The sequence below is a fragment of the Abramis brama genome (assembly GCF_963993115.1).
Source record: "Abramis brama genome assembly, chromosome: 8".
NCBI lineage: Eukaryota > Metazoa > Chordata > Actinopteri > Cypriniformes > Leuciscidae > Abramis > Abramis brama.
The window spans coordinates 37508344-37531536 of NC_139970.1; the positions used below are offsets into that span (position 1 = coordinate 37508344).

The 23193-nt window shown below is 36.6% G+C and overlaps 1 protein-coding gene across 1 annotated transcript in view; it reads right to left on the reverse strand.

Annotated features, from left to right (window-relative positions):
* Positions 1 to 23193, reverse strand: part of ttn.2 (titin, tandem duplicate 2) — a 169052-nt gene that overhangs the window by 100791 nt on the left and 45068 nt on the right. Inside the window, exons 43-96 of the mRNA XM_084122514.1 lie at positions 22728 to 23006; positions 22031 to 22594; positions 21449 to 21730; positions 21082 to 21360; positions 20705 to 20986; positions 20241 to 20519; positions 19860 to 20147; positions 19474 to 19752; positions 19078 to 19359; positions 18698 to 18976; positions 18311 to 18589; positions 17837 to 18115; positions 17430 to 17717; positions 17025 to 17303; positions 16649 to 16930; positions 16256 to 16537; positions 15891 to 16169; positions 15529 to 15807; positions 15153 to 15440; positions 14764 to 15042; positions 14223 to 14504; positions 13557 to 13835; positions 13188 to 13469; positions 12812 to 13090; positions 12420 to 12707; positions 12042 to 12320; positions 11667 to 11945; positions 11288 to 11566; positions 10898 to 11185; positions 10490 to 10777; positions 9924 to 10214; positions 9373 to 9660; positions 8791 to 8910; positions 8435 to 8708; positions 7984 to 8167; positions 7546 to 7629; positions 7096 to 7363; positions 6738 to 6998; positions 6265 to 6474; positions 6101 to 6178; positions 5975 to 6001; positions 5798 to 5851; positions 5651 to 5701; positions 5339 to 5389; positions 4924 to 4995; positions 4627 to 4686; positions 4365 to 4436; positions 3755 to 3937; positions 3473 to 3583; positions 3094 to 3204; positions 2719 to 2829; positions 2310 to 2414; positions 897 to 1994; positions 505 to 579 (exon numbers count right to left, since the gene is read on the reverse strand). Of these exons, the coding sequence (XP_083978640.1) occupies positions 505 to 579; positions 897 to 1994; positions 2310 to 2414; positions 2719 to 2829; positions 3094 to 3204; positions 3473 to 3583; positions 3755 to 3937; positions 4365 to 4436; positions 4627 to 4686; positions 4924 to 4995; positions 5339 to 5389; positions 5651 to 5701; positions 5798 to 5851; positions 5975 to 6001; positions 6101 to 6178; positions 6265 to 6474; positions 6738 to 6998; positions 7096 to 7363; positions 7546 to 7629; positions 7984 to 8167; positions 8435 to 8708; positions 8791 to 8910; positions 9373 to 9660; positions 9924 to 10214; positions 10490 to 10777; positions 10898 to 11185; positions 11288 to 11566; positions 11667 to 11945; positions 12042 to 12320; positions 12420 to 12707; positions 12812 to 13090; positions 13188 to 13469; positions 13557 to 13835; positions 14223 to 14504; positions 14764 to 15042; positions 15153 to 15440; positions 15529 to 15807; positions 15891 to 16169; positions 16256 to 16537; positions 16649 to 16930; positions 17025 to 17303; positions 17430 to 17717; positions 17837 to 18115; positions 18311 to 18589; positions 18698 to 18976; positions 19078 to 19359; positions 19474 to 19752; positions 19860 to 20147; positions 20241 to 20519; positions 20705 to 20986; positions 21082 to 21360; positions 21449 to 21730; positions 22031 to 22594; positions 22728 to 23006 (12969 nt within the window). The remainder of the gene's footprint in view (positions 1 to 504; positions 580 to 896; positions 1995 to 2309; positions 2415 to 2718; positions 2830 to 3093; positions 3205 to 3472; positions 3584 to 3754; positions 3938 to 4364; positions 4437 to 4626; positions 4687 to 4923; positions 4996 to 5338; positions 5390 to 5650; positions 5702 to 5797; positions 5852 to 5974; positions 6002 to 6100; positions 6179 to 6264; positions 6475 to 6737; positions 6999 to 7095; positions 7364 to 7545; positions 7630 to 7983; positions 8168 to 8434; positions 8709 to 8790; positions 8911 to 9372; positions 9661 to 9923; positions 10215 to 10489; positions 10778 to 10897; positions 11186 to 11287; positions 11567 to 11666; positions 11946 to 12041; positions 12321 to 12419; positions 12708 to 12811; positions 13091 to 13187; positions 13470 to 13556; positions 13836 to 14222; positions 14505 to 14763; positions 15043 to 15152; positions 15441 to 15528; positions 15808 to 15890; positions 16170 to 16255; positions 16538 to 16648; positions 16931 to 17024; positions 17304 to 17429; positions 17718 to 17836; positions 18116 to 18310; positions 18590 to 18697; positions 18977 to 19077; positions 19360 to 19473; positions 19753 to 19859; positions 20148 to 20240; positions 20520 to 20704; positions 20987 to 21081; positions 21361 to 21448; positions 21731 to 22030; positions 22595 to 22727; positions 23007 to 23193) is intronic.

A 23193-nucleotide genomic window follows, 5' to 3' on the forward strand; every position in this document is an offset into this window, starting at 1 on the left:
AATTGTGAAGAATTTTTTACCCAACAGTGGAACCAAGAGATTCGTAGATAATAGAAAGACAATACGTTTGTAATGGAGATGAATCATAAATCTGATAACGGGGTATACTTCGTACAAAAAAGTCGGAAATGTGTCTTGAAAAATAACTTGATGAATGAATACTGTCTCAGGCTTTTAAACAACTCTTTAAAAATAAAAAATAAATTTAAGAGCCATTACATTTGATACAAATTTACACAAATTCTCTTGTAGGGATTTCATAATCTGTACCTTTAACAGGATGTGGCGACTCTAAACCCTTAGTGATATGTGATTTTTGATTAGTTTGGACATTTTGGGGTTTGGTTTCACCCACTTGAAAGACATTAAAGATTGCTGTACTTAGTATACCCCATGGGATTTAAACAGAATACGAAGACAAAGATGTTCAAGAGAAAAAGTTGTTAAAAAAAGAAGGTCAAATAAAATGATTACAAAGAATCCAGTGATGTTTGATTTATGTACCTTCAGTCTTCTCATATTTCTTTGGTGGAAAAAGAACTGTTGCTGGCTTTCTTTGTAGTTCTTCTTTTGGAGATTCTGTCCATGTTAACACCAAAACATTATATTTAATTTAGTATTTAAGTATTTAATTTTCAGTTAGTTTTAAGAAATGTGTAAGTGAAAGTTCACTATAGGAACAAGAGATCACTCTAGCGAGTGGTAAGAGGTTAATGAAGAAGAATAAAAACAAACTGGAAAAGGACAAGAGACAAACATATATGGGACTACACAGACACTAAGAAATTAGTACAATAAAATAGTTCAAGATAGGTTTTCAAAGAAAATCGTTTCTAAAACAGGAAAGTAAAGAATAAGAAGAAAAGACAATCAGATGCTATCTGATATCATTGTACCTTTTGTAGGGGTCACCTCTTTCTTTTGGAGTACAATATCTTCATCCTTTTTAGCAGGAACAGGAACTTCTTTCTTATGAGGCAGTATGACCTCTTCTTTTTTAGTGACAGCAACTAAATCCTTCTTTTTAGGAAAAATATCTTCTTTCTCTTCCAGTTTTGGTATAAAGGATACTTCCTTCTCTAGATGTATAATTCCTTCTCTGAAGAAAACCTCTTCGCTTTCTTCTTTCTTCTCTGAAATTTGTGCGGGAAGTATCACATCTTTCTGTAGACGTGCAGTTTCTTCAATGAAGAAAATTTCTTTTTCTTCTTTCTTCTCTGAAATTTGTGTGGGAAGTATCTCTTTCTTTTGAGTCATAATATGAGGGACATCTTTTTTAGGAACTTTCTTCTCTTGAGGTACAATTTCTTGGGAGGCATTTTTAGGAGGAAGAGGAACCTCTTTCTTTTTAGGTTCAATTGCCTCATCCTTTTTAGGAGGAAGAGAAACCTCTTTTGCTTGAGGCACAATTTCATCCTTTTTAAGAGGAAGAGGGACTTCTTTCTTTTTAGGTTCAATTGCCTCATCCTTTTTAGGAGGAAGAGGAACCTCTTTCTTTTTAGGTAATATTTTCTCATCCTGTTTAGCAGGAAGAGGAACATCTTTCTTTTTAGGTTCAATTGCCTCTTCATCTTTAAGAGGAAGAGGAACCTCTTTCTTTTTTGGTAATATTTTCTCATCCTGTTTAGGAGGAAGATAAACACCTTTCTTTTGAGGTATGATTTCTTCCTTTTTAGCAGGAAGAGGAACCTCTTTCTTTTTAGGTAAAATTTCCACATCCCTTTGAAAAGTAAGTGGGACCTCTTTCTTTAGAGGATCAATTCCTTCATCCTTTCTTGCTGTAACGTCTTTCTCTTTGGGCAACATTTCCTCTTTCTGTTTATCAGGAAGAGAAACCTCTGTCCTTTGAGGTACAATTTCCTCCTTTTGAGGCACAATTTCCTGCTTTTTAGGGGTAGAAATAGTCTCTTTATTAGGCAGTTCTTCTTCAATCAAGTCTTCTCTCTGTGTAGCCAATATCAGAGGGGCCTCTGGCTTCTTGGAAGGTTCTTGCACTTAGAAAGAATATTAAAGTTAAGAACAATGCTTCAAATGCACTGTTTTAAGAGCGAGACAAGATGAGTGAAAGATCATTTAGGCAGATATGAATGCAACTAAATGTAAAAGACTTAAGATACATAAGAAAATAAGACATAAGGTGTAAAAGATATGGTAGAGGCTGCAAATAAGAATACACCAAACTCCAATAATATTGCAGGACAAAGACAATGATATAAAACCCAGTGTTCTTCATAAGAGTGTGGCTAGTTAATAAAGAAATACAAATACAACAGAAAATATCCCTACATACAAAACCTATATCTCTATACCTTTCTTTGGAGGTTCTTCTGCTGCAATGGCTTGGTCAGGTTTAGCTGGCACTTTCTTTGGTGGTTCTTGAATAGTTGGTTTTGGTTTCTTTTCTTCAACAAGAACTTTAAAGAACATGCATTGTATTGTTTTAAGATTAATTTCATAGGCACACATAAAAAAACAGTGTCACATAAAGTATGCTTCCTAATGGAAGCAGGACAATTGCAACCATAAAGACATGTATATGAAAAGCACACTCACACAACATAAAGCATTAGAAATGAACAATATGCCATAATAAGTTAAACCAAATAATATTGCAGGACAAAGACAATGACAAACAAAAGCCACAGTCTTATGTGTTCCTCATAAGAGTGTGGCAAGTTAATAAAGAAAGAGCCCTACATACAAAAATTAAGTATATACCTTTCTTTGGAGGTTCTTCAATTAAAACGGCAATGACTTCATCAGGTTTAGCTGGCAATTTCTTTAGTGGTTCTTGAATTGGAGGTTTTGGTTTCTTTTCCTCCACAAGAACTTTAAAGGACATGCATTGTATTGTTTAAAGATTTGTTTTCATAAGCACATCAAAGCACTCACAGTCTCACATATAACATGCTTCCTAATGGAAGCTGGACAAGAAGCAATGAACAGTAAAAATAAGTGTACATCGGAAAACAATAATATTGCAGGACAAAGATACTGGCATAAACAAAAGCCACTGTAAGTATGTGTTCCTCATAAGAATGTGGATAGTTAATAAAGGACACATTTACAAAAGAAAACAAAGTGAGTCACTACCTTTCTTTGGAGGTTCTTCAATTAGAACCCCAATGGCTTCATCAGGTTTAGCTGGCAATTTCTTTAGTGGCTCTTGAATTGGTAGTTTTGGTTTCTTTTCCTCCACAAGAACTTTAAAGAACATGCATTATATTGTTTAAAGATTTATTTTCATAAGCATGTCAAAGAACACACAATGTCACAAAAAAACATGCTTCCTAATGGAAGCAGGACAAGAAGCAATATACAGCCTACAATAATAAGCGTGTACCAAAAAATAACATTAATCGCAGGACAAAGACATTGACAAACAAAAGCCACTGTACGTCATGTGTTCTTCAAGAGTGTGGCTAGTAAATTAAGAACACACACACAAAAGAAAAAAAAAGTGACTCAATACCTTTCTTTAGAGGTTTTTCAATTGGAACTGCAATGACTTCCTCAGGTTTAGTTGGCACTTTCTTTAGTGGCTCTTGAATTGGTGGTTTTGGTTTCTTTTCCTCCACAAGAACTTTAAAGAACATGCAATGATTTGTTTACAAGCACGTCAAACAACACACAGTGTCGCATTCAATGCACTTCCTAATGGAAACTGGACAATTGCAACAACAAAGACGGTATATAAAAATCTTGTAGACAAGAACATGAACAAACAACATGAAGCATAAGCAATTAACAGTACCTTTAGCTGGAGGTGACTCAGGCTTCTTCACAGGAGAAGGCTTAGCCTCAGGCTCAGGCTCAGGCTTAAGTTCAATCTTGGATTTTGGTTCTAGTTTGGGCTCAGCTACTGGTGTAGCTTTAGGCTCTTCAGGTTTAGGTGCAGGAGCCACAGGAGCTACAGGTGCTGCTGGCTGTGACACTTCTTCATATAACACATATTTTGGTATTAGTATATTTGTAGTGTTTCAAAAGAGTTGAGATATGAATGAAAACAGCAGTGTGAAGCAGTTAAAATCATACATCAAACAGAGAAAAAGACAACAAGATAACTAAAAATGGACAGACACAAGATTTGCTGTTTGCATGCAATATGAAAAGAACAAGAAGTCTTGACATCAATAAAGACACCAGACATAAAACAAGGAAAAAATTAAGATGATCATATCTGATTTTGTCAATTTGTTCACAAAACGTTTATGCATTAACATATATAAACAGACATTGAAGCAAAATGTCTACATTCACAAGAGGGCGTAAAACTTTATCAGCTGAAGAGGTGTATATGCACACATTAATAACCAAGTAATATGACACAGAACAGGAAATAACGGCATGTGTTCTTTGCATACCTTTTGCAGTGGGCCGTTCAATTGGCTCTGGCACTGTAACTGCAGTAACTATTTCTTCCACAGGCTTTTTGGCTTTTTGGACAAAAAAGTATTACAAATGTTGTAAGAATATTCAATTAGACAAAAACACAAACAAAAAACAATTACACTACAACAGAATATTGACATCACAGACAGAATTAGAAGAACATTTATAAAGTGCTCTTTAAACAAACAGAAAATGATTAAAACACTGGAGAACATTAGACATATATTTGCATACCTTTCACAGGTACTTCAGTTTTTAGCTCCACTGGTTTAGATGGCTCAGGTTCCTCGAATTCTTTGAGAATATTAAGAACAATTACTCTATAATATCAAGACTAGTAGCTTCAGCTTTGAGAGTGACCATGCATATCAAAAACATTGACAGCACATAACATTGATGACACAACATAACTAAGGATGTGAAAGTCAACACAAATTTACAAACACACCCATAAACATGACAAATGTGAAGATAATGCAAGCATGTTTGCCAGCAAGTAGTAAAGCAGTGAGCTGTTTTCTCTTTCAGTACCTGTTGTTGGAGCCACCTCTCTCATTCCCAAAGTTTTTCTACTGACAGCCTCTTCGATCGGGACCCTTGGGCCTGATGAGACAAAGAAAGTCCTTAGGATAATCGTAATAATTACAATAATAACATGAAAAATGAAAATATAACAACACAAAATCTTAAAATAAATCTGTTTAAAAAGATTTAAGTTGGTAAAGTTACATATGATTGTATGACGACACACTACAAACAACACATAAAATACAACTTAATGAGACATTGTGAAGGCATGGTGAAGACAAAGGGAGATAAAAACATTATATGAATGTCAGAAATACATACGACACAGATATAACAATATGTGAGCACACAAAAGAGGAAAAAGGGTTAGAACAACATGGTGAATTATATTTGTTGACCCAAAAGCTCTCAGTAATACCTGTGACTGATATTTCCTCTACAACACTCTCCTCTGTCCAGGTCACATACTCTGGTGAATAGTAAAATGTTGTTACACGTGTCAAAAGAAGAATACTTCAAATATTGACGTTATTTGGTTATTTCACGCAAGATGTTGGAAAATCAAAAAAAAAAAAAAAAAAACTCACACAATCATGTTATTCTTTTGAATTTTTTGTTGATGTTGAACAGATGAATGGTTAATTGATTTTTGTCAATTTTAGTGAATGATACTATATGAAAAGGATGATGTGAAAAAGTTAGTTTAATTCTTATAATAATGCAGTTTTACCTTGCGTTTCCATTTTTTCTTCATAATGGTAATATTCCGTGGAAGATTCAGCTTTGAAAATAATAAGTGTGTGAGTAACTGTCTCTTATTTTAAGGATAAGGATTTATTTATTTTTAGAAGTACTTTTTATAAAATCCCAACCTTACCTTCAATGGTTAATGTAGATGCCTCAGGCACTTTTATTGATGTATCCGGGATGTCTGTGTGAGTGTCATTTAACATTCTTAAATTTACTTATAAAAATTAATGGACTATGTGAAATAATCTGTCAATGTGCACTATAGGTGTTAAAAAAAAACTTGCAAAAAGTGTCACATACTTACCATAAGGTACACTTTCTATTTCAATTTCTGAGGAGAAAAAAAAATATATAGAAAAAAATGTAAGGGGCCTTGATATTCTAGAGATTGTTAGTTAAGTAAATGCTGGAGCACGACAGCTGTACCGACCTTTGCCTGACAGGTAAAGTTCAGCTGTACTTTTAGCCTCACCCCTGGGCTCCAATCTGACAATGACCGAGTACACGCCTAAAGGATTATTGATTTGGTTAAATGGGCCTTCTTTTTTAATATTATTAAAACGAATAATGGTCCCACACTGGAACTCCACAAACCTTCATCAGCAGAGGTAACATTGCGGATGATCATGAAGTGCCGTCGCCCTTCACTTTGAAAGGTATATTTGGGGCTCTCTTTAAGCTCCCAAGTGTTCTTATACCATGTTACAATAGCATTGTCGAAAGACACCTCACACTCAAAAGTGGCGGATTGATGTTCTCGCACCACAATGTTCTGGATGCGTTTGGTGAAATGTATTTGCTTGGCTAGAAAAAGATAACGCAAGGTGGATGATTAGGACTGAATCTGATGTGGATCCTTTTTTTTTCTTCTAATACAGTCTGTTAAGATTTGCTTTTAAAGAAAGCCAGGAAAATGTGAAGACAAAATATCCCTGGCATTTAAAATAAGAAGAGTTCTTTTTCCATAAGAGGTGAAGAAGAAGTAGTCAGATGATGAAAGAAGAGGTTAGTAGATGGCATAATTTACAGTAATCATAAGTCTGACAGTTCAGTGAATCTATACAAACCTTCAATCCAAAGATTTGCAGTCGTTTCAAGATTTTTATATTTGCAGGTATATTCTCCTTGGTCTTCAGGTCTAACATCTTTGATTGAGAGCTTCTGAGTGTAATTGGCCACAGCAAATGTATATCTGCCATGAGGCTCTAAAAGCTTCCCATTTTTAAACCACTGGGTTTTTACATTAGGTTCAGAGAACTGGCATGTTAATGTACAAGTCTGGCCTTCCTTACCAGCCACATCCTGCATTCGCTGTTCAACTTCAGCCTCTGCAAACAAATAAGGGTCAATATTGTAAAAACATACAGTATAAAATACAGTTATAAAGTTTTGCATTCACTAAAAGGAAATGATGTTGCTACATACCCAGCACTGTCAGTTTGGCACTGGAGATATGTGGGCCACACACAATACGATAATTGCCTTCATCTCTGGTCTGGCAATCCTTGATCTTTAAGATGTGACGATCACCCACAATTTTGATGTCATACTTGTCACCACCGTCAAGTTTTTGGGTTCCTTTGTACCAGGACAGTGTGATTTCGGGGTAGTTAATCTTGATCTCACATTCAAACACAGCTTCCTTCTTAACAGCAGTTGTCTGGTCTGTGATATCACGTACCACAGTGACAGGCTGCATAGAAAACAAAATAACACATTAACACTCTATAAATGGAAATTCTAGGCAATACTCTAGTAGCCAACATTGTAAGAGCTGGTTGTGAAAAAAGTCTGTTATATAATACAATGACATTCAAGCATTTTTGCTGTCTGAAAGAACTTATTTAATACAAATGATAAAATTAGATTTCAAACCTCTGTTTGTTCCATTCTCTTTTGCAAATCAGCAACAAGTTTAGCCAAATCTTCCTCAGACTCTCTTGCACCACTTTCCACTTCCTGTAATATAATAAATCCAAGCAGTGAAACAATTAATATAATTTAATTTCATTCCTGGCTTGAAAGTTGAGTTCCTGAAAGGTGTCACTAAATGCCTTCCTTGACCATATTCTTTGAGATAATAAATGTAAGCTAAACTATTAAGATGTATCAATTAAAATGAGTATTATCATGAATCAATTGAAATTTTTGAAAACAAAGGTTAAGGTTGCAGTGCACTTTGTTTGGAAAGACACTAAAATGTGCCAAGGAGATAATTAGGTAATGTATCATAAATTGATACAGAAACAATGTGCTTGGTCTTATCACCCAAAGGAACTGATGCTGTTGTACTGTTATCTGACTCAATCTTACTGGTCTTCCACTTTCTTGTTCTTTTTCCTTCTTCAGAAACTCAATAGCTTGAAGGAGGCCCCGGTAGTCTGTGATGCCATACATGCGAGCGTATTTCTCATACTCCTTGGGATCAACATTTCTAAGCAACTCAACAATGTCAATATCCTTGTCCTCTTTAGGGCTTTTCTGCTTTGATGGAGTCCTGTAAAAATAAAAATACAAAAAACTTTAGGCAATCTTGTATAGTTTACTAGTTATCATATAAAAGCAGTGTTTCATAAAGTTGCATCATTAAAAAAAAACAACTTAAACTCAAGTAGGCACAATTAGAAATGGTGCAGCTGTAATAGCAAACCTATGTATTCATTACAAATTTAGCCTTTTATTTATTTATTTTAAATTAAAATGTCTAACTATTTTTGGTGGAGAGGGGTCCTTGGAGATGGTTTGCAATTTGACACACACTTACTTCTTGAGTTTGACCACTTCTAAAGATGTCTCTTTCTTCTCATCAACATTCAAGTCTGTGCTGCACTCAATTTCTCCATGTTTGTTTGAAGCAACACATCTGTACTGGCCAGTGTCAGATTTGGTCACCTCTTTAATCTCCATCTTGGCCTCTTGGCCCTTTTGTTCAATACTGATGCGACCACCATGAGTCATCTGCCTCCATTTGCCCTTCATCCATTTCACATTGGGAATGGGGTCGCCACCAACTTTAGCAATGAAGGTAGCTGTACCTTCTGTAAAAACATAAAAGTTTCAATAACACTTTCTTCTACATTTCAATACAGTCCACCCATGAAAAGGAAAAGGAGCACTTACTCTCAATGATATGGACACTCTTTGGCACCTCAATAAAGAACAAGTTGTCCAACTTTTTAACTGCTTGTGGTGGTGAAGGTGCCGCCTGTGCCGGGGCAGGTGCTCCTGGCTTCTCTGAAACTTTTAAAGGAATTTTGCAGTGAGATACATACATTTTTTAGCTAAAGATATTCAAGAACCAGGCTTAAATCATTTCGGACAACAAAAACTCAAGCTCATCTGTTGAACTTTTTCAAAAAGCACAGCTGTAGGAAGAATAAGAATGGCAATGAAACATTTGCAAAGAAGCGGATTTTGCCAAAACAATCACTGAGACATGTTTGTAAGCCACAAGCATATACTTAGCCTGACAAAAGTATTCTGTTGCCAGGTCAAGAAAAAAAACAGAAGACAGAAATACGGTAGATTAATGAAAGATTAATAATTACTCGAATATTCTAATATTGGCAAATAGCCAACATAATGGAAAGGCTAGGATAAAGCAAATAAAATAAAATAAAGCAGCCAAAAAGCAGCCAAAAAAAAGAAAGAATTACCAAGAATGATAAAACCATTATTTTTCTTACACACAGAAGAAAATACCTTTGATAGTGACTTTAGACTTGCAGAACTCACTACCAGCCTCATTGGTTGCTTTGCAGAGATAATCTCCAGTATCTGTCTTAGATACACGAACCATCTGCAATGTGGCAGTGCCATCAACAAATGTGATCTTAGTGTTTGCAGATGATGAAAGATCCTGTCTGTCCTTCATCCACTGAATCTTTAGAGGAGGAGATCCACGTACATGGCAGCTGAGGGTAAGTGTCTCACCCTCAGTCACAGTCACTGGTTTAAGAGGCAAGTCAAAGCTTGGTGGTACCTTTTGCTCTGTATTCAGAAAAAAAAAGTCATTTATAAAAAGGACATTTCACATTTTATGTATTACATACATATTTTACAAGAAAGTACTATGGGACTACAATAATATTTACCAAGGTACTTCCAAGAATAATTAAATTTAGTACCATGGAATTACCTTCTGATACCATCATTGTACCACGGCACTGTCACAGTATTTTATGTAAGGAATAGCACATTTATAACAAGACAATGGAAATAAGAAGAACTTGACGTAGAAACCAGCAGTATACCTGTAATCTGAACTGACACTTCATAAGAGGCAGTGCCAGCTTCATTGGAGACTTTGCACATATATGTGCCACTATCTGACAGTTGAGATTTTTTGATGCACAGGACAGCCAGGCTGCTCTTGAAGGTTACATCATAACAGTCAGAGGAGAAGATTTCTCTTCCATCTTTATACCAGTTGACAGTCAGTGGCTGTGATCCAGCAACACGACCCTCAATCTTCACCATTTTGCCCTCAGTGTCCTCAATAGTTGCTGAAGGCTTTTTGGTAAAACTAGGTGGAATTTTGCGTTCTATAGGAACAATAAATAGAGGTGTTGTTAGACAGGACATATATGATAGACAAAAGTGGTTCTTCTATCTAAATGCATATACCAAAACTAAAGAATTTGTGAAAGATGCTCAACAGTGCCACCTGTTGACATATTGTAAGCAAAGAAAAACATTACAAAGGCAAAAGCATGAAGAATGGAAGACACAAAAGTAAAAGAAATAAAGCACCACAAGGTCAGACCTAAGACAATAAAGACAATGAAGACAGTCACACTGAAAAGCAGTGACCAAATACCTTTCACAGAAACCTCTGTGGAACAAGAGTCCTTCCCAATATCATTACTAGCATGGCAAGAATAACGACCAGAGTCTGCTTTATCAGCCTTCAAAATTGTTAAATGAGGGGTGTTATCCACACACGATATCTTATAATTGCCCCCTGTACGAATGTCCTTGTGATCCTTGGACCAAGTAACTTTTATAGGCAATGATCCCGTCATGTGGCATTCCAGTTCGACAGTATCTCCCACTGTCACATCCACGGGTATGAGCTTTTTATCAAACACAGGTGGATATCTTGGCTCTGTGAAGTTAAATAGAGACAACAGTACAATTGTATAGACATGTTAACATCCATTTCAGTGCGTTTCACAACACATGAAACTCATTTAATCAGAGAACAATATGAAAGAGATAAGCAAACCTTGAAGCGTGAGCTTGGCTCTACAAGAAGCAGTTCCAACACTATTAGTAGCAACACAGGTGTATTCACCAGAATGTCTCATTTCACCCTTGGCTATCTTTAGGATAGCAGAGTTATCATCAAAAGACATTGTGTATTCTGAATTGCTCCTAAGAGCTTCACCATCTTTGAGCCAAGAGACCTCCATAGGAGAGGATCCTGCAACACGACACTCAAACTGGACAGGCTGCCCTTCAATTTGTGTAATGCTAGTAATCTTTTTAGGGAAAGAAGGTGGTGTTTTCACATCTGGAAAGCAAAACATTAAGCAAAATACATTGATAGTGGTTACACAGTGCAGGTAAATCCTTAAGAGACAGATTCAGAGCTTTAGAAAGAAATTTGCATCACCTTGTACAGTTACGTGGCAACTGCAAGAGGCAGATCCTATGCTGTTTTCTGCCTTACATGTGTATTCACCAATGTCTGATTTGGCAACTTTAGCTAGTTTCAGGCAGGCAGTGCCTTTGAAGAACTCCATCTTGCAGGTTGGAGAAGAACGCACTTTGCCATCTGCCTTGAACCATGACACTTTAATTTCAGGAGTGCCACCAATCTGGCATTTCAGACAAACTGCATCACCTGCAGTGACTTCCATAGGCTCCAAACTCTCAATAAAGAAGGGTGGTTCTAAAAGTGACAAAACATATATATTCCATAAAGACAAACATGCACATTTTTATATTGTCTCACAGTAGCTTATATTGAGCACATCTACCCAGAAACAAACCTAAAATGGACACTGCTGCTTCACAAGTGTCGTGTCCAGCATCATTAGAAACCTCACAAGTGTATTTTCCAGCAGCCTCTTTATCACTGTTTAGACACTCCAGGATGCAGGAGTTCTCAGTGGTCGTAATGTTGTACTTGTAAGAGGAGTAAATTTCCTGTTCATCTTTATGCCATTTCACAAGAATCTTTGGGCTTCCCGCATATGTGCATTCAAGTATCAGTGACTTGCCCATTTCAACAGAGAGGTTCTTTAGCTTCTTGACAAAGCATGCAGCCTCTGAATAAAAATGACATATATATGTGAAACACAAAGTTCTGCTATAACAAGTATACAGGAAATTGTTACTCATATATTAACTAAATTAAAACTAACCTTTAACAAAAAGGTTCACAGGACAGTTTTCCTTCCCAGCATCATTTATGATCTGGCAAGTGTACTCGCCAGCATGAGATTTATCAATGTTGTAGAGCGCTAGAATTGCTGTATCTCCTCTTAAAGCAATCTCACAGCTTCTCCCAGACACTACTTCCTCACTGCCTCTAAACCATTTCAGTTTCATTGGGGTACTTCCTTGAACAGTTGCTGTAAAGGTGACATTTGTGCCTGGGAGGGTTTCCACCGGTTGAGGTGTGGTCACAAAAGAGGGGGGTTCTGTAGCAAATATGACATGGAAAAGGTTGTGAAATGTGGTTTAACCAATAGATTTACATTTATCAGTTATTATAAATTATTCTACAGTCAAACACTAACCTTTGACTATTAAGGAAGCAGATGTCTCTGCAGTTCCTGCACTGTTTAATGCTTTACATTTATATGTGCCAGAGTCTGAAAGTTTCAGAGTTGGCACTTTCAATGTGCAGGTATTCTCAGCAAATGTAATCTCATAGTTCGGCCCACTTTTAATCTCCTCTTCATCATGGTACCAAGAGATAGTGAGAGGTGCAGACCCTGAAGCTTTACAGTCCATTTCAATAAATTTTCCAACAATATTCTGTGTGTCCTTCAGTCTTCGTGAGAACGAAGGAGGGACGATTTTGTCTGTTTGACCAAAAACAACACTCAACTTTTGGCTGCATAAGAAATCACACGCAATTCTAAGACTGTAACAAATATTAAATACAAGAATTTTTAACATTACTGACCCAAAACAGTGAGGTCCATTTTGCAGCTATCACTGCCAACTTCATTCTTGATCTCGAATGTGTATTCTCCAGTATCACTTTTCTCTGTTGACAATAGCTTAAGACTGGAGATCATTTTTGAGAAGGTGATTTTGTATTTTCTACCTGAAGACAGCTCCACACCATTCTTGAACCATTTTGGCTTAAGTTCTGGAGTTCCAGATACAGTACATTCTAAGGCTGCGGTTTCACCAGCGGTTACACTGATTGACTCTGTCTTATCCACAATTGCTGCAGGTTCTAGAAATTTAGAAGCGTCATTAAGATAATTTGCACAATTGAATTAATTTTAAAAGATAAAATGTACTTGAGAGGGGAAAATATTATTCTTACAAACCTAGGACTGTTAAGTTCGCTGTGCATTCAGCTACTCCAGCATCATTTTTTAGCTGACATGTATATTTTCCAGCAGTGGTAGATTCAGCTTTAAATATCTTAAGAGTGACCCGATTATTCTCAAATGTAATTTTCCTGTTGTCACCATCTCTGAGAATGTGGTCTTTATCCTGAACCCAAGACACAGTCATAGGCTGCGAACCTTTGATTGTTGCCGACAAAATCACCTCTTCACCAGACATGGCTGTCATATTGGATAATTTCTTCACAAACGCTGGTGGTTCTGAATGTCAGGAAGATGGTAATCAGAGAGTCAGAAAACTAAAGTGTAAAACAAGTATTTACTACTTTAAACTCCTATCTTACTGACCTCTTAACTTTACAGTGCACTGGCAGGAATCACTTCCAACAATATTTGATGCTTTGCACTCATATTCTCCTGCATCTGATACTTCCATTCCAAGGATGTGGAGAGTTGCAGAGCATCCCTCAGACACAAATTTATACTTCCTACTCTCTTTTAACTGTTTTTGATCTTTAAACCAGGTTATCTCAAAAGGAGCTGAGCCTTTCAGCTCACAGTTAAGACTGCCATCTTTGCCTTTCAGCCCCTCAACTGGTGTTGGGACTTTGTGGAAAGTTGGTGGTTCTACAAGAAAGTAATTCAAATTATTACGCTTATGCATATTAAAATCAATAAAAGGTTAATTAAATCAATAGATGATATCTATTATCATTAACTAGAACTAAAACGATTAATAAAGCTGAAATAATATCAAATATTAATATTACATGAAAAATTTACAAGTAAACAAAAATGTATATGTTGCCTTAGCAAACTAAGTTGAAGTACACAAATTACTAACTAGAAATTAATAAAAACTAAAATAAACCTAAATATTAACATGTAAAATAAAACACATAAAATTATCCTAAAATAACACATCTGAAATATATAGCCCATGTCAGTTAATGCTCATGCTAATAAAGGCATAAGCATTAAACTAGTGAGTGAAAGATCCATCAACCGTCTAACCTTTTACTGTGAGTGTGGTACTGCAACTCTTAGTTCCAGCATCATTCTGGACTTCACAAGTGTAGACTCCATTGTCCTCAAAGCTGGACTTGAAAATTTCAAGGACTGCCACAGAGTTATCGAAAGTCATTCTCAAGTTGCCACCATCACTGAGTATGGCATCATTTTTGTACCAGCTTATTTTCAGAGGAGCTGTGCCAGTAACTTTGCATTCAAGCTGGAGTGGCTCTCCCATCTTTATGACTTTTGCAGCTGGCAGTTTCTGTACAAACTCTGGAGGTTCTGTAAAACCAAAATTACAACATGTTATCATAATGAATAATGTAATATATAAAATGGAGCACTGAAGATGGTTTTAAGAAGATGGCAGATGATGGCTGAAAGGGAGTAAAGCGTCATGATGAACAGTAATGAAGTAAGATGATGGTGAAAGGCAGACAGACAGTTTATGTAAGCGAGACAAGAAAATACAAATGGTGAAGCATTAAAAAAAGAATGATAATGAAGAGTGTCGATAAGGGTACTTGAAAAGATGTCCAACCTTTAACCAACAAGGTTGTGGTGCATTTAGCGGTACCAGCATCATTGCTTATTTGACAAGAGTAAGTTCCACTGTGTGATATTCCAACCACAAAAAGATCTAGGAAGCTTGAGAGGCCCTCCAGGCCAGTAAAACAGGAAGGTCCACAAATCAGCTCAGTGTCATCCTTGAACCATTTCACTGTGAAGGGAGGTGTTCCCTTAAATGTACTCTTAAAGCGAACAGTGGTATTTGGTATAACAGCCTGTGATTCTGGAACCAGCACAAAGCTTGGTGGCTCTAAATAATTGATGGGAAAGAAAGACAAATACATCTGTTAAGAAACCGGCAGCCATCAGAGATCTTAGGGTAATGAAATATACTACTAAATACTAAAAAAGCCATCTGACCTTTCACTCTCAGTGTACCACTGCATTCACAACTGCCCGCTTTGTTTGTTATTTTACAAGTGTACATTCCAGTGTCAGTTTTCTCTAAACACTCAATTTCCAAAGACACACTGTTGTCATGCTGAAGAAGTTTATGTTTGGTTCTTCCTGACAGTTTAGTTCCGTCCTTCACCCACTCCACAGTTATGGGGAGTGAGCCTGATATTTTACATCCGATTTGAACATTTGTGCTCAGAATTTCCTCCATCTCCATCAAAGGTTTGATGAAGGATGGGGGTATTATTTGCTCTGATAAAAACAAAGAAAGCAAATATCATAAATATCACTACAATTCAACTAATACTAGTTATTCCATTAATCATGAAGGAACACTAACCTAGCACATTTAAAGTCACTTTGCACTGGCAGGCACTGATGTGGTTGGAGACCTCAAACACATAAGTTCCTTTGTCTTCTAATTGGACAGATTGAATTTTAAGTTGGCTGACATTATTGATGAAGCTAAGGCTGTGCTGTCTTGAAGGCATCACTTCCTTGCCATCTTTACTCCATTTGACTTTCAGCTCAGGAGAACCCATAACTTTGCACTCGAAGCTTACTGGATCTCCAGTAGTGACATTAACCACATCTGGCTTTTCAATTATCTGAGGTGGCTCTGGGGATAACATAACAATTATATTTATAATAGCAAGCCTTTAGGATGGACAGCTACAAAAAGCACTTGCAAAAATAACCAACCTTGCACTACAAGTGTAGCAAAACACTTCTCTTGCCCCGCCTCATTCACAGCCTGACAGGTGTATTTTCCACTGTGGATTGACTCACACACAGGGATTCTCAAAGTGGCAATATTGTTCACAAATGCCCTCTCAATTGCAGGATCCTCCAAAATCCAGTTTTCATCTTTCTGCCATTGTATGGATAGAGGAGGTGATCCTCTTACAACACATTTAAACTCGACCTTTTTTCCAAGAACTGTGACAACATTCTCAATCCTCTCCACAAACGATGGAGGCTCTGATAGGAAGTGCAAAATATGTTAAACAAGGTCAAGAGAGATAAAATAATATATAAAACTGATATCAAACAAACTCAAAGCTAACCTTTTATGCTGAGTGTAGTCTGACTTGAACAACTCCCAATTTCATTTGCTACAATGCACTGATATTCTCCAACATCTAAAGCACCACATTTCTGTACATCAAGAGTCATTATAGAGCCATTCTTCTGCAAAACTACATGTTTAAGGCTTGATTTGATATCCTTTAAATCTTTTTGCCAAGTCACCTCAAAAGGAGTTGTGCCTTTTACCTGACATTCAAAATATGCATTTGAGCCATTCACAACCTCAAGAGGACTCAATGGCTTGACAAGAACTGGTGGCTCTGAAAAATGAAAAAAACTTGGTATAAAACAGTTCTATGCTCTGGCTATAGACATTTTAAAAGAACCATAATAAAACACTGAAATGCCTATGAAGTGCACTATATACTAACCTTTCACTCTTAGTTCCATACTACAGCTCTCACTGCCCGCCTCATTCCGGGCTTCACAGTAGTACACTCCACTGTCTTTGATATCACTGCTACTTATCTCAAGCCGTGCGAGAAAATCAACAAAAGTAATTTTATGCTTGTCGCTTGGACTTATTTCATTACCATCTCTGAACCAGTAGGTGTCTATCTCTGGAGTGCCTGTAATATGGCATTCAAAAACTACCAATTGGCCTGGTTTTACCACTGTTATTTTTTCAGGTTTGCGGGTAAATTTGGGGGGTTCTGAAAAAAATGAAATGAAATTAAATCAAGTACTTATTTTAAGCATTTAACAAAGGTTCAATAACATTTTTTTTAAAGTAATTTTAGTGAAAACCTTTAACGAAGAGCATCGCTTGGCAAGTATCTGATCCAACATCATTACTTATTTCACAGACATAGTCTCCAGAGTCTGAAGGCTTTGCAAAAAAGAGCTCAAGTGAGCTGGAAGTGTCATTTTTCTGAACTGAACAGTCAATTCCTGATGAAACTTCTTTCTTATCCTTAAACCATTTAATGGTCATTGGTGGTGTTCCAGACACAAGAACATTAAACTGCACTTTGGATCCTGGTATAACGTCTTGTGATTCAGGCTTCTCAATTATTGATGGAGGTTCTGCTTGCAAGAGGGAGATTTAAGATTACAGATTAAAGGAAGATACATTTTACTAAAAAGCATAATAAATTTACTGAAACTAACAAATCAAATCGTAACTCATAAAAGTCAAGGGTAATTGCAAACCTTTAATTTTCAGCATGCCAGAACACTGAACAGTGCCTGCTTGGTTTTTAGCGATACAAGTGTAATTTCCACTGTCTGAACTATCAAGACGACTGATTTCCAAAGATGCCGCATTCTCAAAGAACATGCATTTGTGCTTCTCATCTGTCTCTATCTCCTTATTTTCCTTGAACCACGTAACAGTTATGGGAAGAGATCCAGAGACCAGACACTCCAACTGTGTAAAAGATCCTTTTATACTCTCCATTTCCTTCAATTTTCTTGTGAAGGAAGGCTTGATTATTTGATCTGTTAAAGTGAATAGAAAATAAGACAGTTTTAATCTAAAATTTATCTAAAATGTTGATCTAAGTGTTGATCTAAAACTTCCAATAATAACTTCCATATTTTTTTTCTAACATACTAACCTAAAACAGTTACAACTGCCTCACAACTGCTGCTTCTAGCATCATTTGAAATCTCAAATACATATTCTCCAGCATCACTCTTCTCAGAAGAAAGAATTTTTAACATGGAGCTTGTATCTGTGCTCTGTACTTTGTATTTTTTCCCTGATGTCAGCTCTTTGCCATCCTTTAGCCATTTTGCTTTAAGAACTTTAGAACCAGAGTACCTGCACTCTAGAGTGGCAGGATCACCTACTGTAACACTGACAGACTTGGCTTGCTCTGTGATGTTTGCAGGCTCTGTAATTACAATAAAATATGTATAAATACATGAAAATAGCTCTAAATCAAAAAGAGCTATGATACGATAACTGAAAAATAACTCTGAAGAAAAACAGATTACAACTTTAAATTGATGAGAACAATGTAAAAACATTGAAACAAGAAAACAAGCAATTTTATAAATATTGTTTATAGATTACAATTACTACACACCTTTTACTGCCAGTACTGCTGTACATTTCTGACTACCAGCTTCATTCTGAGCATGGCAAGTGTACTTTCCACCAAGTTTTAACTGCACACTAGAAATGTGTAACACTGCAGTCCGGTTCTCAAAAGATATCTGAACATGTTCAGATTCATTGATCTCATGGTCATCTTTCATCCAAGAGATGGTCATAGGCAATGACCCTTTCAAAACACACTGCAAGGAAACCTCACCACCGAGGAGGACATTTGTATTATCCATCTTCATCACAAATGATGGTGGCTCTAATTGAAGATTATCAAATGCAAGATGATGTTAGGACAATGTTCACAAAGCTTTTTACTTTCACAGAAAAAAAATAAATATTCCAATAATTCCCTGGACTTACTAACCTTTCATCGTAATATGAAAATCACAAGAGGTTTGTCCAACTTCATTTGCTACAGTGCACTGATATTTGCCGACATCCCCAGGGTCAAATTTCAAAATCTGAAGAGCTGCTACATCATTTGTCAGGCTTATTATGTGTCTTCTATCATTTCGGATCTGCATTGAGTCTTTGAAACAGGAAATCTCACAGGGAGCTGAGCCTGACACAGTTCCTTCCAACACAACATCTGTGCCTTTAACAATTTCTTTGGATTCAAAAGGTTTCACAAATTCGGGAGGTTCTGAGATAAGAAAGCACCAATTGGCTAATTGAGAACTGTTTTAACCAACAGGAAATGACTTAAACATCCTTGAAAAGTAAGATGATTAACTTCAAACAAACCTTTGACTGTAATCAAGCAACTGCATCTATCACTGCCAGCTTCACTTGATGCTTGGCAGATATAATCTCCACTGTCTTCAACGCAGCAATTGGAAATCTTTAGTGTAGCAACTGAGTCGGTGAAGGCCATTTGGTATTTATCATTTGAGCTAAATTCAGTCTCATTCTTATACCATTTAATATTGATCTCTGGGCTGCCAGTCACTTTACATTCCAAAGTTGCAAGACTCCCATTCAATACTAGTTTAGTCAATTCAAGCTTCATCACAAATTTTGGAGGTTCTATAAAAAGAAAATTACACATTAAGATGAATTAAATAACTAAAGAGTCATTCTGTGTAAAAAAACAAAACAAACAATGGATCTATAAATATCATCAAGAGTAAGAAAAGGCACCTTTCACAAATAAGGTGGCTGTGCATGAGACCCTTCCAGCATCGTTAGAAACTTGGCAAGTGTATTTTGCAGACTGATGTGGCTTCACAGAGTGCAGCTCCAGTGAACTTGAGTTGGCTTCTTTCTTGATGAAACAAGTTCCTCCAGTTAACATTTCTTTGTCTTCTCTGAACCACTTAATAATAAAAGGTGCAGTCCCAGTGAACGCAGCTTTTAGGACAACTGTAGTTCCTGGTATAACATCTTGGCTTTGAGGTTTCAAAGAGAAGACTGGGGGTTCTAAAGTTAATTTGAAAGGGTGGGGGAAAGAGATTATTTTAACAACCACATTTCAAGTTGACAGCAAACAAATACAACAATTATAAAATGGGATCTATTATTCTAACCTTTAACAGAAACAGTTCCACTTGTTTCACTGTGTCCTGCAGCATTAGTTGCATGGCAGGTGAAAACCCCGGCATCTGATGTCTCTAAATCTGTTATTTTCAGTGTGGCAGTACTTTCCTGCATTTCAGTTTTATATTTTGTTCCAGTTGTAATGTCCTTTCCCTCTTTGAACCAAGATATCATTATAGGCTGGGATCCTGACACTTTGCATTCCATTTGAATACTACCCCCAACATTACCATCTACCTTTTTAAGTGTTTTTGTGAATGTCGGAGGTATTATTTTATCTGCTCAAAAGAAGTAAAACACTATAGTTAAAAAAACACACACATACACACAAACAACCAACTGAAAGATAATTTAGGAAGAATACCACTAACCAAGAACAATGACTGAACAAGAACACTGCTCTTTTCCAACCAGATTAGAAACTTCAATTTTATATTCACAGCTATCTCCCCGCTCTGCCGAGAGGATTTTCAAGACTGCCACATTGTCTTTGAAGGAGATTTTGTATTTTCGACTTCCTGTCATCTCTTTTCCATCTCTGAACCATTTTACTTTGAGATCTGGACTTCCTGAAACTTTGCACTCAAGAGTTGCAGAGTCACCTGCTGTTACACTGATGGATGGAGGTTTCTCAACAAATCTAGCTGGTTCTTTAACAAAAATGAAATAAATCTATTAATAAACCAATCAACCAATCAATAATTAATAATTAATAATAATAATAAGAAGAAGAAGAAGAAGAAGAAGAAGAAGAAGAAGAGGAAGAGGAGGAAGAAGAAAATACTACAAAATAATATAATGCTAAATAGTGATATGTTTATGGTTTAATTCTAACCTTGAACTGAAACAGTGGCATCACATTTTTGTTTTCCGGCCTCATTTTCAGCTTGACAAGTATATTTACCCCCATGGTTAATGGCCACATTTGCTATTGCCAGAATAGTGATGCTGTTTTCAAAACTTGTGGTAATATTAGGATCATCATCTCTGACTAACTCTGAGTCTTTAAACCACTGAACTGTGATAGGAGCAGAACCCTTAAGAGCTCCTTGCAGTTTGACAGCACTGCCTAAAACTGCAGTGGTGTTCTCAACCTTCTTTACAAAGGATGGTGGGTCTGCATAAAAAAGGCAGATTAATTTAATCACATTAAATAAAACATTAACAACAACAAAGCATTTTTTTTAGGCCATTGAAATTGATTGTACCAACCTTTCAATTTGGCCACTGCTTTTGTAGATATTTTACCAACGTCATTGGAAATACAGCACTGATAATCTCCAACATCTGCACTTTCAAAAGATTTGATTTCCAAATATGCAACTGAGTCCTTTGAAACAATACTGTACTTCTTGTCAGAGGACACTGGGTTTTTGTTCTTAAACCAGGTCATCTCAAATGGAGCAGTGCCTGTAACTTCACATTCAAGCTGAGCTGTGCACCCTTTGACTACCTCCACCATTTGCAACTCCTTTTTAAATGCAGGAGGTTCTAAGAACAATAAAAGCAATAAGAGTTATATTATATTATAACTCAATATAATGAGCATTAATCAGAAGGTAAGAATCTTAAGTATTACCTTTTACAGTTACTTGAGAGCTGCAGCTTTCACAGCCAGCCTCATTCATCACTTCACAAGTGTAATTTCCACTGTCAGACTCAGACAATTCAATAATCTCAAGAGTGGCTTGGCCGGCCTTAAATGTGATTTTTTGTTTTTCAGAGGAACTAAGCGGTTTGTCATTCAAAAACCAAGTCACATGGAGTTCAGGCGATCCTTTGACAGTGCACGACAGACGTGATGACATTCCATGTTTCCATAAGATCTTAGGCTCTAGCCTTTTAACAAAGACTGGAGGTTCTACGGATTAAAATGCAATGGGGGAAAAAGATTTTTGATTTGTTTGAAAGAAAAAGACAAGTTAAGAAAAGACAACTTCAACAGGTAAATATAAGAGACATGTAAAGCAGCACCATGAAAATAAGCTGTAATACTTAATATGGCAAAGAAGAGCAGCATCAACTGATGCTTAAGCTTTGTGACATCCATCTAAGCAATGCAAATACACTAATCTGCTCACACTGACAGAAATTAATACCCAGTCATGCAGATTTGTTTCAAATACTGCATTTACCAAGGGCATTAATCTGAAAGTCTTACCTTGCACTGTCACACTAGAAGAGCAACTGGTGCTTCCTGCATCATTGGCAGCAGTACAGGTATATGTACCTGTATCTTTGAGTTTGGCCTTTTGAATTTCAAGACAGGCTATTTTTTCTTCAAAAGCTAGTTTACAGTCCATTGTGGTATGGAGTTTCTTGCCATCTCTCATCCAGATGATAGAAACACCAATGTCTTCATCTACATGACATTCAAGACGTAGTGGGTTTTCCACAGCAATAGTGATTGACTCAAAGCTCTTCACAAAGTTGGGTTTGTCTACAACCCTCAGTTCAGAGCAGCATGTAGCTGTACCGACACTGTTTGAAGCTTTGCAAAGGTATGTTCCCTGATCACTTTGTTGTAGATTCAAGATTTCAAGAAAATACTTGTTTTTGTCAGAGGATGCTTTGCAGTGATCATCATTTGAAATGGCAATATTGTCTTTATGCCAGACAACATTCATTGGGTCAGAACCAGAAATAACACACTGAAATTTTGCTTGCTTGTCCACAAATAAAGTCATCGATTCAGGCTTTGATACAAACTCTGGTGGGAAAATCTCTACAAAAAGAAGATATCAATAAGAAGATATAAACAACTTTGCCAACAAAGTATCAAACACAAAGCATGTCAGCTCCAGAGTTAAATATTTCAAGACAACCAATGGACAATAAGAAAGTTATATTTGTCTTACCTGTCACACTTAGTTTAGCAGAGCAGCTGTCACTTCCATGGCGGTTTGACACTTTGCATGTAAATTCTCCACTGTCAGCAACTGATGGGCTAAAGATCTCCAGGGATGAGGTGTGATGAAGGCTGATAATTCTGCATTTGTCAGTATGTCTGAGCTCAGAACCAGACTTGAACCACTTGAAGGTCACACCTGGAGCCTCCTTAATTTCGCATTCGAACTTTGCAGGACTGCCAACATTGACCTCCAGATTTTGAATTTTCTGCCTAAAAACAGGTGGCACTAAATTGTGCACACAGATAAAAAGCAAATTAATACATTATATTTAACATGTCCACTAACAAGTAATAACTGTGAGAATGAAAAGCAGAAACCACTGATTGGCACTTTCAAACACCTGAAATGTTTTACAAAAACATTTACTAAAAAAGTTCAATAGGTTAAATGTAACCATTTAGGTACATTCTAG